Source organism: Homarus americanus, unplaced genomic scaffold (genome assembly GCF_018991925.1).
Source record: "Homarus americanus isolate GMGI-L3 unplaced genomic scaffold, GMGI_Hamer_2.0 scaffold46197, whole genome shotgun sequence".
NCBI lineage: Eukaryota > Metazoa > Arthropoda > Malacostraca > Decapoda > Nephropidae > Homarus > Homarus americanus.
The window spans coordinates 4,860,030-4,876,368 of record NW_024723050.1 but is presented as its reverse complement, the minus strand read 5'-3'; the positions used below and the strand labels follow the sequence as shown (position 1 = coordinate 4,876,368).

The 16,339-nt window shown below is 38.4% G+C and overlaps 1 protein-coding gene across 1 annotated transcript in view; it reads right to left on the bottom strand.

Annotated features, from left to right (window-relative positions):
• Positions 1-874: 874 nt before the first annotated feature.
• The window catches only part of LOC121863296 (deoxyribodipyrimidine photo-lyase-like), a 47,847-nt gene continuing 32,382 nt past the window's right edge, over positions 875-16,339 (bottom strand). The window contains exons 3-4 of the mRNA XM_042361885.1: positions 2,089-2,218; positions 875-1,920 (exon numbers count right to left, since the gene is read on the bottom strand). Coding sequence (XP_042217819.1) covers positions 1,763-1,920; positions 2,089-2,218 — 288 coding nt within the window. The 3' untranslated portion in view covers positions 875-1,762. The remainder of the gene's footprint in view (positions 1,921-2,088; positions 2,219-16,339) is intronic.

Here is a 16,339-nt window from a genome sequence, read left to right as displayed (position 1 = left end):
TTATTTTCTTCAGTTTTATGTGTAGAACCAATCAGTCACTGGTTTTGTAAGCTTTAACATAAACAATGCCGGCAGCCGTCTCGTCTCCTCTAATATTCCACGTATTAATAATAAATTGTATTGTTAATTTTGCACACACGTACATTAATTCAATAAAAACAAATTCAGAAACATTAATTAAAATATATATGAACAGTAAATAAGTGTTGCTTTCATATTCTTATGTAAAATAATGACGATATGTTTTCACGTGTGCACATGCGCACTTACATACGCGATCTCTCTTTTTTCTTTACCATTATCATTAGCTACTTCTATTGTTCCATTTATTAACATTAAATAACATTACTTAAAACAACCATATTAGTTTTACTACAGCTACAACCAAGGTCTTATTTTCTTCAGTTTTATATGTAGAACCAGTCAGTCACTGGTTTTGTAATCAACGAAAACAATGCTGTCTCATTTCCTCATGTGTTTTAATATTCTACGTATTATTAATGACTTGTACTGCTCATTTTGCACACATAAACATTAATTCTATAAAAAAGACATTCAGTAATAAACAATAATGAATCTTTTGTACAGAAGAGAAATGACACTGTTTACACGATTATGAACGTCGTCTGCACGTTGGCGGGCCGTTCAAACCCATTGAAATTCAAGTTTCCACCAGCAAAATTTTTATTTATTCATTTTTTTGTGTGTTCCAATAAAATACGTTAAGAATTAAAAACTCGCAAAATTTGAGAAGCTACTATACGACATTTAACTCTTCAATATGTCTTCAAAGAGACCATGATGCAGAGAAAGTGGTGCTAGTGCTTCCAGGCATAAGCACAAGTCACTATCTATCCAGGAAAAGGGTGAATTTCCATGGTCCGGCACCGGTCAGGTCCCGAGGTTGCCGGACTAGAGAGGTACAACCTGTACTTCAAACATATAGGAGTTGCATTTAAGTACAGTATTAAAGGCAATAATAACTTGTTTTAGGCATACTGTACTTCAGAGTTGCAAATACAATAGATGAACAAAGCAAAACCAACTAAATCACAACATTTGACATCTATAAAAATCTAATTCTAATGTTTCTTAGTCTTTGCTACATCACACATTACAACCATTACCAGTGTCTGCATTCAAAAACTTTGAAAGAATGATAAAAAGAAGACAAGTTTAGCTGCCTTTTCTGTACCAACATAGTTCCTTAATTTTTAATTGATTGATTGATATGTTTACTGAGATAAAAAAATAATAATAATACATCTCAAAGGGATGAAGTGACATTAGTCATCCCCACCCCAGTCCAGGAATGTCCCTCTCAGGAATCCCATGAATCCTTAATACAGATATATCTCATATAATTAATTATATTACATACAGTTATAAGAACAAGTCCATAGGAGGAGAAGAGTGGGAAAAGTTGTCAGTCAACAAGGGAAAAAGTCTACAGTACAGTATGTATTTATATTTTTTTTTACAAAATTAAAAACAAAAAAATCCTGTTTAAATCAAATAAATCAGATTTTATTTACCAAAACATTGACAACCCTGTCAGATTTCTATTTCTTCAATTCTCTTTATATCATAACTAATAATTTTTTTTCATGTTTTTAAATTTTAATACCCAACAAAAGAAAAAAGAAAAAAAAGGAAAAATTGACCTTACCCTTGTGTATGGGGTCACCTCTGTGCTGAATAAAATCATCTGGCAATAACCAAATAAAATATAGAGTGAGGCCAGGCATGCACCAATTTCAAACTATGACCTGCACCAACTTTTAAAAAGCTTACCTTTTAACATGAAGTGGTACTGGCGAATTGTGGCATCAAGAAACTTTGGAATGAGGCAGAAAGCCACATGAAGAGACACTTTGTTTTTCAGTGCTAAACGCTGAGCAAACAGCATTGCCCAATTATCTTGAAAATAAGAAGTATGAGTATTTAAATGCATGAGACATAAATCTGGTCTCAATTTTGCAGTATATTCAATAATACAAGAAGATGTGTTATAATCATCAACTTGTTTGGATTGTAGGAGGTACTGTATATTGAAAAAATCAGCTTTCATTATAAAGTAACACAAACCTTGAACTCTTTGATCACGGCACATCCAGTACACAATGCCATCACATTCTGCTGGCACTTCATCTGCCTTGCTCATCATTTCAACCCTTTTTTTGTTGAACTTGAAATACTTGACACTTTCTGCAAGCTTTTAATGAAACATAAATGAAAATTCATATGTAGCTATACTGTACAGTACCTGTATTTTCTTTAAATTTTATATAACTATGCAGTAAACACTCAATCTAAGCAGGTTTCCTTTATGTGAATTCTATTTAAAACATCACATACTCCTATACATTCACTCTGTGAATACTGTATTTGCTTATACTGTATGAAGAGCCTATTCTCTTAAACCTCTTCTCACTATTTTAAAGCTATTCTCGCTTGTATGAATATGGTCCCTTATGTTAATATACAAAATTTATATTATTAATTTTTTTATGTGTTAGGTACTATATCACAGTAGTTAGCTACAGGCAATGAACATTATACTAAGGATCTATATACGCTCGATCAGTTTTATGGTTAAAAAATTAACACCTTTTACTGCTAAGCGATGGCTAAGATAATTTTTATGAGGATCGCTACCTGAATGCATTTCCTTCAGTGTCAATGCTATGAAAAAGTGATGTGCAATAACTCGCAATACAGTATTCCGATATGCTAATGCAATCTTAGAATTGTGCAACACGTGCGACCCACACGGGATGCACGAGAGGCTCTGTCGTCCATGGTGACTGTCAGGATGAACCGTTCAATTGCCCAGAGGATGATCTACGTGTGGAAGAAGCGATTCTTTGTACATAACATAATACATAATATACTTTACCAGTAAATATGAGGAATAAATAGAAATTAATAAAAATAAATAAAAAATAAATAAAGAAAACTGCATTGCCATTTGGCAATCGTGTCACTACTCACAAAACAGCGTGCTGAGACTTCCATGCAGCTCCCTTTCCCCCCTCTATATGTGTTAAGTCCTGCACACATGAGAAATTTTTATTCCCTTTCTGTTTTTGACTTTAGGATTTTCTTTTACAGGTGCTCCTCTACTTACGAACGAGTTACGTTCCTGAGGCTTGTTTGTAAGTCCAACTTTACTCTTGTAGATACCAAACATATTGTAAAGAATGAAAAGATTATGGATATTTAGAACAGCTATACCCTTTAATACAGCCTTAAAACCTGGCTCACTCTTCTTTTAGGTAATGTTTGTTCTATCTGGAATTTTCTTCAAAACAATCCAGTCTCATCCACATTAAACACCTGTTCTGACAGTAACCCCCCTCAGTGATGATGTTTGTATCTCTGAAAGTTTGTAAGTTGAACGTTCTTAAGAAGAGGAGCACCTGTATTTTGTTTTTTACACATTCTGTATGGATAGTTGTGTGCATAAAAAAATAAATAAAATAATACAGGATATCTACCCGAAATTTCAAGTTGAAAAATGACAATAATGCAGCTCACAGCAGGGCGGAAGGATGAGATCCCAACGCTGCACCCCCCTCCCCCTTCTATAATCCACACTAACTCTCATGTACAGTACATAAGTAATGTTTATTAATTTTATGTTTTTGACCTTATAATAATTTTTTAGCAAATTATGTATGAAAGATTGTGTATGCATGCAACAATGTTAAAAAAAAATACATGTCTACCTGAAATTACTTGTAATGACAGCTGGGGAATTGCAACTTGCAGCTGTACACATAAGTATCATGTAAGGTGAATGAAAGTAAATCTTCATATTGTATAAATTTATTGTGTTTATGTCTTCATTTTGCATAAATTTATTGTTTTTGTCTATTTACAAATTATTTGAGTTATTTAGCCATTATTTAATCATTATAAGAGCAGGATATAAAACTTTTGAGGTCTCTAACCCCATTGAATAACAGTCAGTCCGTACTAATTAACAGTACAATGATCTCCCCATTAGCCAGAGATCTTCCGGGTAACGGGAGAGTTCCCCGGAATTTTTCTGGGTACGTACTGGAAAAGGTTTCCGAGAGTATAAACTACGCGTCTTGCACAGACAGACACTACCCACATCTCCAGGTTTCTGGGTGCTGAGGAAAGTTTTCCAAGATTCTAAACTACGCATCTCATATCGACTCTAAATTACACATCTTATCAGGGGCCGCATACTCAAAAAAATTTATGGGACTGTATCTCTTTGTTTACCCCGTAACAGGACTTACAGTCTCCGATCGGTATACTCAAAACAAAAATTTGGTAGCGGACTCCATAAGTGAGCCCATAATCTAGCACATAACTTACAGCACCTTAGGAAGTGCTGTAACACATCACCATCAACCATACCAAGACCATCAACCTCTCCTCCGACGTTGTCCCACCCCCTTCCATTACTTTAGGTCCCAACACACTCCAGGTTGCAGATTGCATTAAGCTCCTCGGCATCACCATAGACAACAAACTAAATTGGAAACCACACATCAGTGAAGTTGTCAAATCCTCCAGTTTCTGTGTCCATCTCCTCCGCCGACTCAAGTCCCTCGGAGTTCCTGCACGCGAGATCCTCAGTGTTAACTCAACATTCATACTTCCCAAGCTAACCTATGTCTCCCCTACCTGGTCTTCCTCCCTAAATGCCACACAACGTAAACGCCTAGAAAAAGTGCAAAAGAGGGCATGCAAGATTATTCTCTCCCCTTCCTACTTCACATATCAAGAAGCGCTCAACACACTGACCCTCTCGGCTCTCACTGACCATCACCAAGACCTCATCTGCAAATTTGGTGAGAAGCTTCTGCACCATACTCAACACCGACTCCTACTAACACCAGAAATCCCTCGCCCGAGAATTGCTGTTCGACACCACAACCGCATCCAGCCCATACGAGCACGAACTGATCGCTATAAGAACAGCCCAGTCCCAACCATTGTAAAAATTATCAATACAGTGGTCCCTCGGTTTATGAGCGCCTCGGTTAACGAGATTTCGGTTAACGAGTTAACTTCCATAAGATTCTTAACTTCGTTTGTAATCCCTCGATTAACGAGTTTCTTACGGGCCGACCTGAACATGTTTTCGCTTGCATTTGGAGGTTCACCAGCTGTAGTATTAGTCTGCCAATACAGTAATCGGTTCTAGGGCTTAAATTCCTTACCATTTTAGCAAATATCAAGAAGTTTATACTATTCAATAATTTTAAAAGTTTAATATTAAATTTTTTAGTCATTTTAACAATTATTGAACATAATTGAAGGTAATGAAACTAGTTTTATGCGCGCCATCCAGCCTCTCAACACACCATACAGGCGTCAGTCTTTGTGTCTTTTCAGTGGAGGTAACATCTTGCTTGAGACTCTCTTCAACTAAACGCTTTTTTTCTGTGTTTGCAAGCAAATTATTGGTCATTTTGAAATTGATTTTACATATTAACAATATATAATGCAGTGCAGTGTTGATTTAAAGAAAATAATCTTGAATTACACCAAGAGAACAAAAATTTTATGGGTGAAATGGCGCCATGGGGTGACTTCTCTTCCAACCCAATGCCTTCTCTTCTCCCTTCTCCTCCACCCCCATTCTAATTCCCATCATCATCATCATCATCCAGGAGCCTTCTACATACACACCTCAAAGTAAGTGTACTTTTCTACATTTTCTGTTGAATTTAGGCAATTTTCGGTGAGCTGGAACCAATTACCCAAAAACCCATTGAAACAATGGTTTCGGTTAACGAGTTTTTCGATTAACGAGCAACCTACTAGAACGGATTGTGCTCGTTAACCGAGGGACCACTGTAACTTGTAATCAACCAGTGTATTCACTTCCAGTCATTCTTACTTTTTGCACTGTCACTATGTTGAAATGCCCTGTAGTTTGAGCTTCTCCCCACCTAGTTATTATATATCATATTTGTATCACTTATGTTACTTGTATTTTATTTGTAAATCAAGAGACCCATTCCCCAATTATGCAACTGTATATTTTCAGCCTTCCGGCTGCCATGCTCTTTCAATAAACCGTTAATTATTATTATTATTATTATATACAGGAATATCTCACTAATCGCAACCCCGCTAATCTGCAATTGATCTTTTAACACCCCTATTAGATATTCGCAAAGGAAAATTTAAATCCCTACAGTAATATCTCAAACTACATGGGCTAGCTGCAGCTTTCATATTCAGCTGTAAGGCCCGCTTCACATGAGTGTGTTTTTTCCATGCATGAGGACTCGCAGGTTTTAGAAATTAATGCCTGTACTGTACCTGTATTTCCAAACCGCAGCATGAAAAAACACGCTGTGCATTCTAGAATTCTTTATATGGCAATGGAGTACAGTACTTAAGTCAAACAAGCTTAAATGTTTACACTCATCTACAAATGTCGTGCACACACACTCACAATCGTTCATACAAAATGTGCAAAAAAAGAAGATTATCGTAAGGTCATAAACATAAAGGGAATGAACATTTCTTAAATGCACGGTACAGTAGTTAGAGCGCAGATCGTGGGAGGAGGATGGAACAATGTTGGGGATCTCAGCCACTCCAGTTTCCCATGTTCCATGTTTAGTGAAACATTTGCCAACTGGCATTGCTGCAATTTTTTTCTTTTCTTTTATTTATTAATATATTTTTTGTTTATTCCTCACATATACCAGTACTACAGTATACTGTACATGTGACCCTGGACCCTAATATCCTCAAATAATGAAGTGTGTATATTAAAAAATACAGTTAACCCTCACTTTATGCGGTTAATGTAACCCGGAGGGTACCGCGGAAAGTGAGGAACGCGTAAAGTGAATAACATAACATATGGGCTTAATTGAAATGGAGTCCGGGCCGATCCCCAAACTCCACTTTTTGACGACACACAACTATGTTGTAGTAAAAATTTTATCTTAACTTTATGATGGTATGAAAAAACAAGTAATATAGAAGAGGTTAGGTTAGGAAAGATAAAGGTTAACATAGGAAAAATAAAGGTAAGGTTAGAAAACTAAAAATTAGGTGGAACACTTACGGTAGTAGAAGAGATGGGTCAGCATACGGGGATGGAGGCTGGTTCCGAGGCAGAGGGCAGATTACTGGCCCTCAGGTGAATCACCATTACTAGGTGAATCACCATCACTGTCACTTACAGTTGTCAGGGCTTCCCTGACAAATCCCTCAAAGTCATCTTCACTGCCACTATCACTGGCTTGGGCTGGCTGTGGTGGGTTGCGGGCGAAGAAATCTGTTATGCTTTGCTGACGGCTGGCGTTGATGTTGTCGTGATACACCTTGATGTACAGCTCCATAGCCTGCACCAGCCGGTTATGGAAGACTTCATAGCGGTCATCGTCATTGTCGCGGGAAAGGAAGGACTTCATCTTCTCTGCACACTCCATGGCACCCTTAATATCACTATGACTTAAATTGTGTTCTTCGGAGACTGCCGCACCTTCTTCCTCCTCTTCACTGACGTGTTCTTCTTCCAACATCTCGTCGGCAGTCACTTCAGGATTTCTGATCACCTCCAGGATGTCGTCGTTGGTGGTCTCGGAGAAGCCTGGAACTGTAACAGTCTGCGCAGCTTCTCTGGCAAGGTCCACTGCTACTGCAACATTCTGAACCTCACCAGTCACAGATTGACTCCTCCTCTCACCTGGTATTCCATGCAACACGTCTCCATGCGTGACGAATTGTAGCAATAGACAGCTGATCCCATGACTCCACCAAGAAGTCCACAGCTTTCTTGATGTTAAATACTCTCCAGAATTGTTTGAAGAGTATTTTTTGCTGTTATAACTGTTGATCCTCATCTTCTTCGCTCTTGCTATCGGTGGTGGTGTCACTCAGGTTACGCAACTCTTCCCTGGCGTTGGTGTAGTCGTTCAGGAGCTGGAATTTTTTTGAGAATGCAGCTTTCACATTGCAAATCAACTCCTGGTCCATGGACTGTAATATAGACATAGTGTTGGGAGGAAGGAAGACCACTTTTACGTTGGGGTGACGATCTAACAGTAGGGGCGAGTGTCCTGGTGCGTTGTCCAGCAGCAACAAAATATTAAATGGGACATTCTGTCGCTCACAGAATTTCTTTACATCGGGAACAAAACAGTCATCAAACCAGGAGAGGGACAGTGTAGAGAACATCCATGCCTTACGTGCTGTCAGCCAGTGGACATTTAGCTTGGTCATGTCCATGCTCTTGTAGGCGTGCGGCTTGCGGGCTGTGTGGATCACCGATAACTTGAGCTTACAGGTACCGGAGGCATTGGTGGTAAACAGGACGGTGATGCGTTCCTTCTGCATTTTCCGGCCCCGAATCCTGCTGGCATTCTTCACAATGTAGGACTTGGAAGGTAGTTTTCTCCAGAAAAGACCAGATTCGTCCATGTTAAACACCTGGTCGTCACTGTACTGTCCTTCCTCCATAATCTCACGTAAAAACGGAGGAAATTCCCGAGCCGCAGCACGATCAGCACTCGCTTCTTCACCACCAATGTTTATATTGGTGATCTTGTTCCGGATCTTAAACCTCTGTAACCACCCAGAGGAAGCATTAAAGGGTTTGGGCTCTGAAGTTCCCATCTTTCGTGCCACTGCCATGTACAGTTCACGTGCGTAGTCCTTAACAGAGCGCGTGTCGACCGCCATGTTCCGTCGCGCCTGACGCACCAAGTACCTCACAAGTAATTTTCTGTCTTGAGAAGCACCTGGTTGTGAAAATACTTGATCATAGAAGCACCTGTAGACTTTGTGATCTTCATGTGCTCCTTTATCTTGGCTGAATCCTTCTTTATAGTCCGGATCGTAGATTCGTTCACGCCATGCTGGCGCGCCAAATCAACCTGCCTTGTTCCTTTCTCCAACTCTTGGATGATGCTATACTTCACCTCGTAGCTTAAGGAACGTCGTGTCTTCTTTGGTTTAGTGCCGCTGGGTCCAGGTAAGGAAAGGTTTCTCTCTGGGGGTGGTGGTCCGGCGGAAGCCATTTTACGGAACAATGGATGCGCGTTTACACGGAGTGGCCTGGAGGGATGAAACTGCCGCGGCTAGGTCAAGCGTCGTCTTTCCTCCCTCCCTCCCTCCCCCGGGTGGACACGTCATAATACTTTAAGCCAATTACAGCTAGCAGCAGAGGGGGGTAGGGATGCATGGCCAATCACAGGTCTGATACGTCATATGACGTCAGTGATAACGCAACAAAGACACACACTGCGCAACCTTACCGCGCCGCTTGCCCAAGCGGAGGGAGGAGGAGGGAGAGGCAGGCAGGCAGGCGGGCGGGTGGCGCGAATCTAAAAATAGCGTCGCGCCGGACAATCTCCGCGTAATGGGGTTCACGTACCGAGTAATGTGAGCACGTGAGGTTCTGGCAAGGCACCGCGTTAACGTGGAAACGCGGAATGCGGGACCGCGTAAAGTGAGGGTTAACTGTATGTGGAGAAAATTGCCAGCTGGGAACGCACCCTCCTATTCACATTAATTCTTATGGGGAAAATGCCCCAATATTTGTGATAACCGGGGAATTCCTAAGTTCTCGCTTAACGTCTGGGTTACGTTGCTGAAAATGCAACGTTATACAAAACAACATTAAGCGGATCAATTTTCCCCATAAAAAATAGATAAAATACGGAGTTATGTTCTCCAGCCTCCCTTTGCCCCATGAAAATCATTACATATACAGAAAATCATTGACATTTCTATAGAAAATAGTACAGTAATACCCCGATTTACGTAGTTTCGCTTTACGCGGTATCTAGCCAGAACCGGAATTTCATTTTACGCGGTGCATCTACTCATATATGCGGGTGAAGTATAATTTTTTATTTAGCTCATAAAATTCATACAAAATACCCGGCCAGAATATAATTTACATTGCTGGAATGCTTACAATATGATGGTCATTTTGAATATAAACATCATGGATTTTGCATTAGACATACAAATTTTAGATCTAATGTAATAATTTGGTTTACACAAAGCAAATATTTTATCTTTTGTGCAAAATATATGAAGTTTACATTCAAAATATTCCCTGACCTGCAAGGAATCCAGAAATGTCAATTATATTATCCTAACTTTACTCTGAGGTATCATTTATTACTAAAAATGTAAATACGTATATATAATCTATAACCTTAAATTATATAAATTGCGACCCCGATTTTATGACCAAGAAATCGTTAATTTATGATATTCCTCGTTTATAGGTCGACCCAAGTTTTTGAGGGTAATGGAACAACAAAACCTTCAGAAAAACTCTACGTCCTATAAACTTGTTTACCATTTATTATTACGACACTTTACACTGAAACGCGGGTAGTTTCAACAAAAATATTGTATATTTCCATTCAAGTATTTATTCAAGTCAAGTAGGAGGGAATATTATTGTAATACAACAGTTTTTTAACTAAACCATTCGAAAAGCGATTACGGTAACATCTTTTGAACGAAAGAAAGCGAGTCATTGTTTTCGTCACGATTTTATCCCACTTTCCACTGTAATACGTACGTAATTTCAGGAAAAAATATTACATTTCCGTGAATGTAGTATATCAAGCACAGTATGAATAGAATATCATTGTAATATAACAGAATTTTAACCGAAAACTATTAAAAAAACGAATAACATCTCAAGAACATCGGAAGCTTAGGTGAAGTCTTTTGTTTTCGTCATGTGTAGTCTATCCAAATTTACATTGAAATACATCACGTTTCAGCAAAACTACTATTTATTTCTGAGAATATGGAAATGTAATATTTTTGCTGAAATGACGTACGTATTATAGTGGAAAGTGGGATAAAATCGTGACAAAAACAATGACTCGCTTTCTTTCGTTCAAAAGATGTTACCGTAATCGCCTTTTGAATGGTTTTCAGTTAAAAACTGTTATATTACAATAATATTCTATCCTAATTCACTTGTGATGTAAAAGTTTTTTAACTGAAAACGATTCGAAAAACACGTGTACCGTCTAACTGATACGGCAGAGCCCTGGTCGCGAAGGCTTTGTGTTTGCATCGGCCCTTCTTAAGCAGCTTTTAATTTTAGCGTACGTTGAAATTGTGTTTACCGGTGTATTCTTATTTTCTTGCTTCTTATTTTCCAGAAATATGACAAGATTTTATATAATACAATGTTACGGTACTTTTAATTTACAAGTATTCATTTTTAAAAATACAGAACACCAAACAAATACTAGTACGGATATTTGCGTGACTCTCCCGCCAAAAAAGACCAAACAGCTGGTACTCTCTCCCTCAGCCCTACCAAAAATAGCCCAACATCTTTCTTGTTTATTCTCTTCCAATTTCTCACTTTAACTGGTATTTTTTGCTTCATATTGCCTACATCAGATAAACTACAGTAATTGAGGTTAGATATTGTTATAAATTTGATTACCGGGTCCTGGCAGGTACCGTTAGAACCACCTGACCCTACCAACAGTGTTGCAAGTCAGACAGCATTTTTTTTTTTTACATTTTTGGTGTCTCCATTTGTTAATTTTTTTTCTGTGGGGTTTGCACAATAGTATACTGTTTTACCTACAGTATTGTAAAATGATTTGGGAAAAGAAATACTCGGTAACTTAAAATTTTAAAAGGAAAATTTTGAAACTGGCAACTGTGTGTAGATGACCTGACTCACATCATATTGATGTTTCAAATTTAATTAACAAAAATTTATGTATCTATAAATAAACTTTTAAAAATGAATACTTTATGTTCTACATACTCCTGTGCATACCATACCATGCATTTGGCTACTTTGGGCTTGCTATGATGACGCAACTGTACCGACACTCACAGCGGGTGGTGCGTTGGTGCGTCGTTTCCATTGTTTACTGGTAGTTACTGGTAAATATTTTTCAACCTAACGAAACTATTACCCGTATAGAGTTCGACCCCCAACTTTTTGCCCAAAAATTTGGTCTTAAGAACTCGTGCTATACACGGGTATATACGGTATTCACTTAATTGAAAACTCTTTTAAAAATAATATAAATGCTTTGCTGTTCTGATTTATTGGTGCTAAGTTAGGAAATGCTTGCTGTGCTCTGGCAATATCTCCTTAAACTTACAGGAAAAGACAAATGTGCTTTGAGATTCAAAATTCTGCATTTTCCACCTTATAAAACAAATTTTTTCCCTAGAAATGTCTCCAAAACTCACCCTGTATCTTTCACGTCAAAGGATAACCCTATGGGGATGAGGATCCCCACTAAAACCGAGACCATAATATTTAAGGACCCTAGCCCAAGTTAACCAGCTACCTAATTAAACATACCTATGTGAGAGAACTTATATCTTGCCTGAATAATAAAGTAAATTGGGTGGAGGAATAGCACTACTATTTAGGTTTTTCTAAGAATAAAGTAAAGAAAGATGCCACTCTTGGCACATGCACTGCTACCATCTTTGTTCACATCAGGTTGCTTGGTGTAGTCTGTTGTTTTATAGGCAATAATAACATTAATGTATAATTATAGTCCATGCTCACTAATAAGAAAGACCAGCAGCAAATGTACTATTTTTGCATTAATAATATTAATACATTTGTACCTTGCTAATTTGACAACTTCAGATCTCTACCCTATTTGAACTATCTCTTGGATACAAATTAACTGAAGTGTGGCCAAAATTCTTTGTGCCTTGCATAATTCATGTGCTGTTACAGTCGGTATTAATGAAAAAAAAAATTCTTAACATTATATTGAAATGGTTCATATGGAGTGATACTAACACTAAGGGTATTTATGTATACAGTACAACCAGTTTTTATGTCTCTGTTGGCTCATGACTTCATGGAAAATTACAGGCTGTTTTGTGTGAGCCTAAAGGTGCATCCACACGTGTGTACAATTTGTCGCTAACATGTGATCAAAATGAGGCACAGGGTTCCAACTGGTAGGGTGCGGCTGCGTGCATTAGATCCGTGTTTCTTCTTGTTGATCACATGTTGGCAACCAAATGTATGCACGTGTGAACACACCTTTAATAAAACATTATTTTTTCACATAACATACAAGTATGGCATGTAACACTAATATATTTATGTACTGTATATAGAACTACAACCAGCTGTTGCTTTTATTGTAGGGCTGGATAATACTAATGCCTAAATATTTAGGCTTGTTGCTAGGCTGCTTGCTTCATGGAAAAGTACCATATTGTATTGTGCTGTGGCAGAAATATGTACAAGTGCTCCCCGACTTACAACGGGGTTAGGGACCCAAATCCAGGTCGTAAGTCCGATTGGTCTTAAGTCCGACATAGATAAAAAAAAAAAAAAAATCTACAATGAAATACAGTACAGTAAAAGTAATAAATAATGAGGACTGGATACAGTACAGTAAAAGTAATAAATAATGAGGAATGGATACAGCGTGACTGGGCACTTACCTTTAATGTAGTCAGCTGAATGCACACGGGGCCCCCATAATTTTCTATTTACAGGATACATGGAGACTATATTAATTGGATGAAGCAGAGGAGGAGACAGGGCTGGGTGGGTCATCAATGTCGCTTTCTTCAGACAGGTTTATGTACTGTGGAAACTTGCTGGTGAAGGTATTGGATCATCTTGAGGGAGTGAAGAGGCAGCACTGGTGGGACGTGAGGAGACAGCACTGGGGGACTTCTTAAAATAGATGTCCAATTTAGACTGCACAGTTTGTTTTTTCTTTTCATTATAAATTTCTCTGTAGCAAGCAAGTACATCTTGGATCATTCTGTCAACTTTGGCATAACGCTCATAATTTTGATCCATGCCATCAAACATTTGCATTCCTTTATTAATTGTAGCAAATACCTCTGCTATTTGTTTCACTGAAAACTTTTTGGGGGGTGCAGGTTCTTCTACATTTTGTCTCTCTTCTTCCTCTGCAATTTTCTGTGCATCTAGTTCAATAACATCCTCGTTACTGAGCGCCTTCTGCTACACTTTCAACCAACTGTTCAACATCTTTATTATCAATTTCTAACTCCAGCTGTTTACCTAACTCCACTATCTTGCTACTAATATCCGAAATAACTTAATTTTCATTAAATCCTTTGAAACTGTTCACATATCTTTTCAGGATTTTCTTCCATATTCCATTCATGCAATGTTTTGTAACCTGATCCCATGCTGCACTAATGTTCTTTATACATGACAAAACGTTGTACTCCTTCCAAAACTCTCTGAGCGTTTTCTCACCTTCAGTAGCAGCAACAGCCTGAGCGAAGGTCGTGCATAAATAATACGCTTTAAAGGCAGCAATAGCACCTTGATCCATGGGTTGGATAATAGAGGTAGTGTTAGGTGGAATGTAGACTACCTTAACATCAGGGTGCATGTCGTCCAGGTGTGGTGGGTGTCCCGGAGCATTATCCAAAATCAGCAAAATCTTGAATGGAATCCGTTGTTGCAGACAATACTCCTTGGCTCGTGGAATGAAACAAGTCATGAACCAATCCTCAAACAGTGCTAAGGCCATACAAGCTTTCTTATTACTGCGATAAAACACTGGCAGTGTGTGCTTGCTGACATGTTTAAAAGCCCTGGGGTTCTCTGAATGATAGATCATGAAGGGTTTTAGCTTGAAACCAGCAACATTCCCCCCAACAGAAGTGTAATTCTGTCCTTGAATGCCTTGAATCCTAGCATTGTTTTTGCCTCTTTGTGGATGTATGTCCACTCAGGCATGCGCTTCCACAATAATCCAGTCTCATCCACATTGAATAATTGCTCAGGCAAATAATTCCCTTCCACAATCACTTCATCTAACTCCTCCTTAAAAGCTTCGGCAGCACCAACATCGGCACTAGCTGCCTCTCCACTCACCTTAACAGTGTGTAGACTGTAGCATTTTTAAATCTATCAAACCACCCATGACTTCCTATAAAGGTTTGCTCACATTCATCTCCTGCCTGCTCCTTCAGGCTTTGGAACAGGCATCTTGCTTTAGCCTGTATGGTTAGAAGGCTTAAGGGTACACGCTTCTGTATCTGGTCTTCTATCCATATCACCAATAATTTTTCCATATCGTGAATAGGACCTTGTCTTTTCTTTGAAATTATAGTTCCCTTTATAGGTGTTGTTCCTTTCACTACATCACGAGTACGTTCCTTGTCCTTCAGAATAGTGGATATGGTTGAGTGTGAGAAACCTAGGTCACGTGAGATTGTTGCTACAGTTTTTCCATTCTCATGCTGCGTTATTATCTTCATTTTCATGTCAAAAGTAATTGCCTGTCTCCTTTTCTTTGGAGCACCACCAGCACTTTCACTTTTAAACTTTCCAGTCATTATAAAGTCAATTAAATACGATAATAACGAAAGTTCACAGCGCAATCAGTATAGGATACGATAGCCAAACACCAAGTAAGCGCTCCACTGAGTGAGTGTACCCACGCGGCGACCCGAGCCGCGCTCTCGCCCTGGACAAACGTTTCAGTATAGAAAATGCGCGCGTCATTTGAAAATATTTTTGGTCACGACTGCCGCGGTCGTATGTCCCGACGGTCGTAAGGTCAGAGCAGGTCGTAAGTACAGTATTACCCCGCCTAACGCGGTTTCACTTAACGCGTTTTATCATATACGCGGTGCCTCGCCAGAGCTGAACTTTCACTTAACACGGATTTTTTCCACATATACGCGGTGAGTGTCCGGCTCGAGACGCTATTTTTAGATTTGCCCCACCCTGCCTGACTGCCTGTTTTAGCTCATAAAATTCATACAAATTACCCGGCCAGAATATAATTTACATTGCTGGAATTCCTATAATTTGGTGATCATTTTGAATATAAACATCATATTTTTGCATTAGACATACAAATTTTAGATAAAAATTTTTCTCAAATTAACTATGTTATCTTTTGTGCAAAATATATTACATTTATATTCAAAATATTCCTGGTCTTACAAGGAATCCAGCAATGTCAATTATATTATCCTAACTTTAGTTTGAGGTATTATTTATTAAAATTTAGTGGTTATCCCACACATCTCCTTGGGACGGTTGGTAGGGGTGGGGGGGAGGGAGGGACCGACCGACCATCTGTTACCCAGTGAAGAATTATTTTTTTTTTAACTGAAGATATTTATTTTAGCTCATAAAATTCATACAAATTATCCGGTCTGAATATAATTTACATTGCTGGAATTCTTATAATTTGATGATCATTTTGAATATAAACATCATATTTTTGCATTAGACATACAAATTTTAGATAAAAATTTTTTCTCAAATTAACTATGTTATCTTTTGTGCAAAATATATGACATTTATATTCAAAATATTCCTGGTCTTACA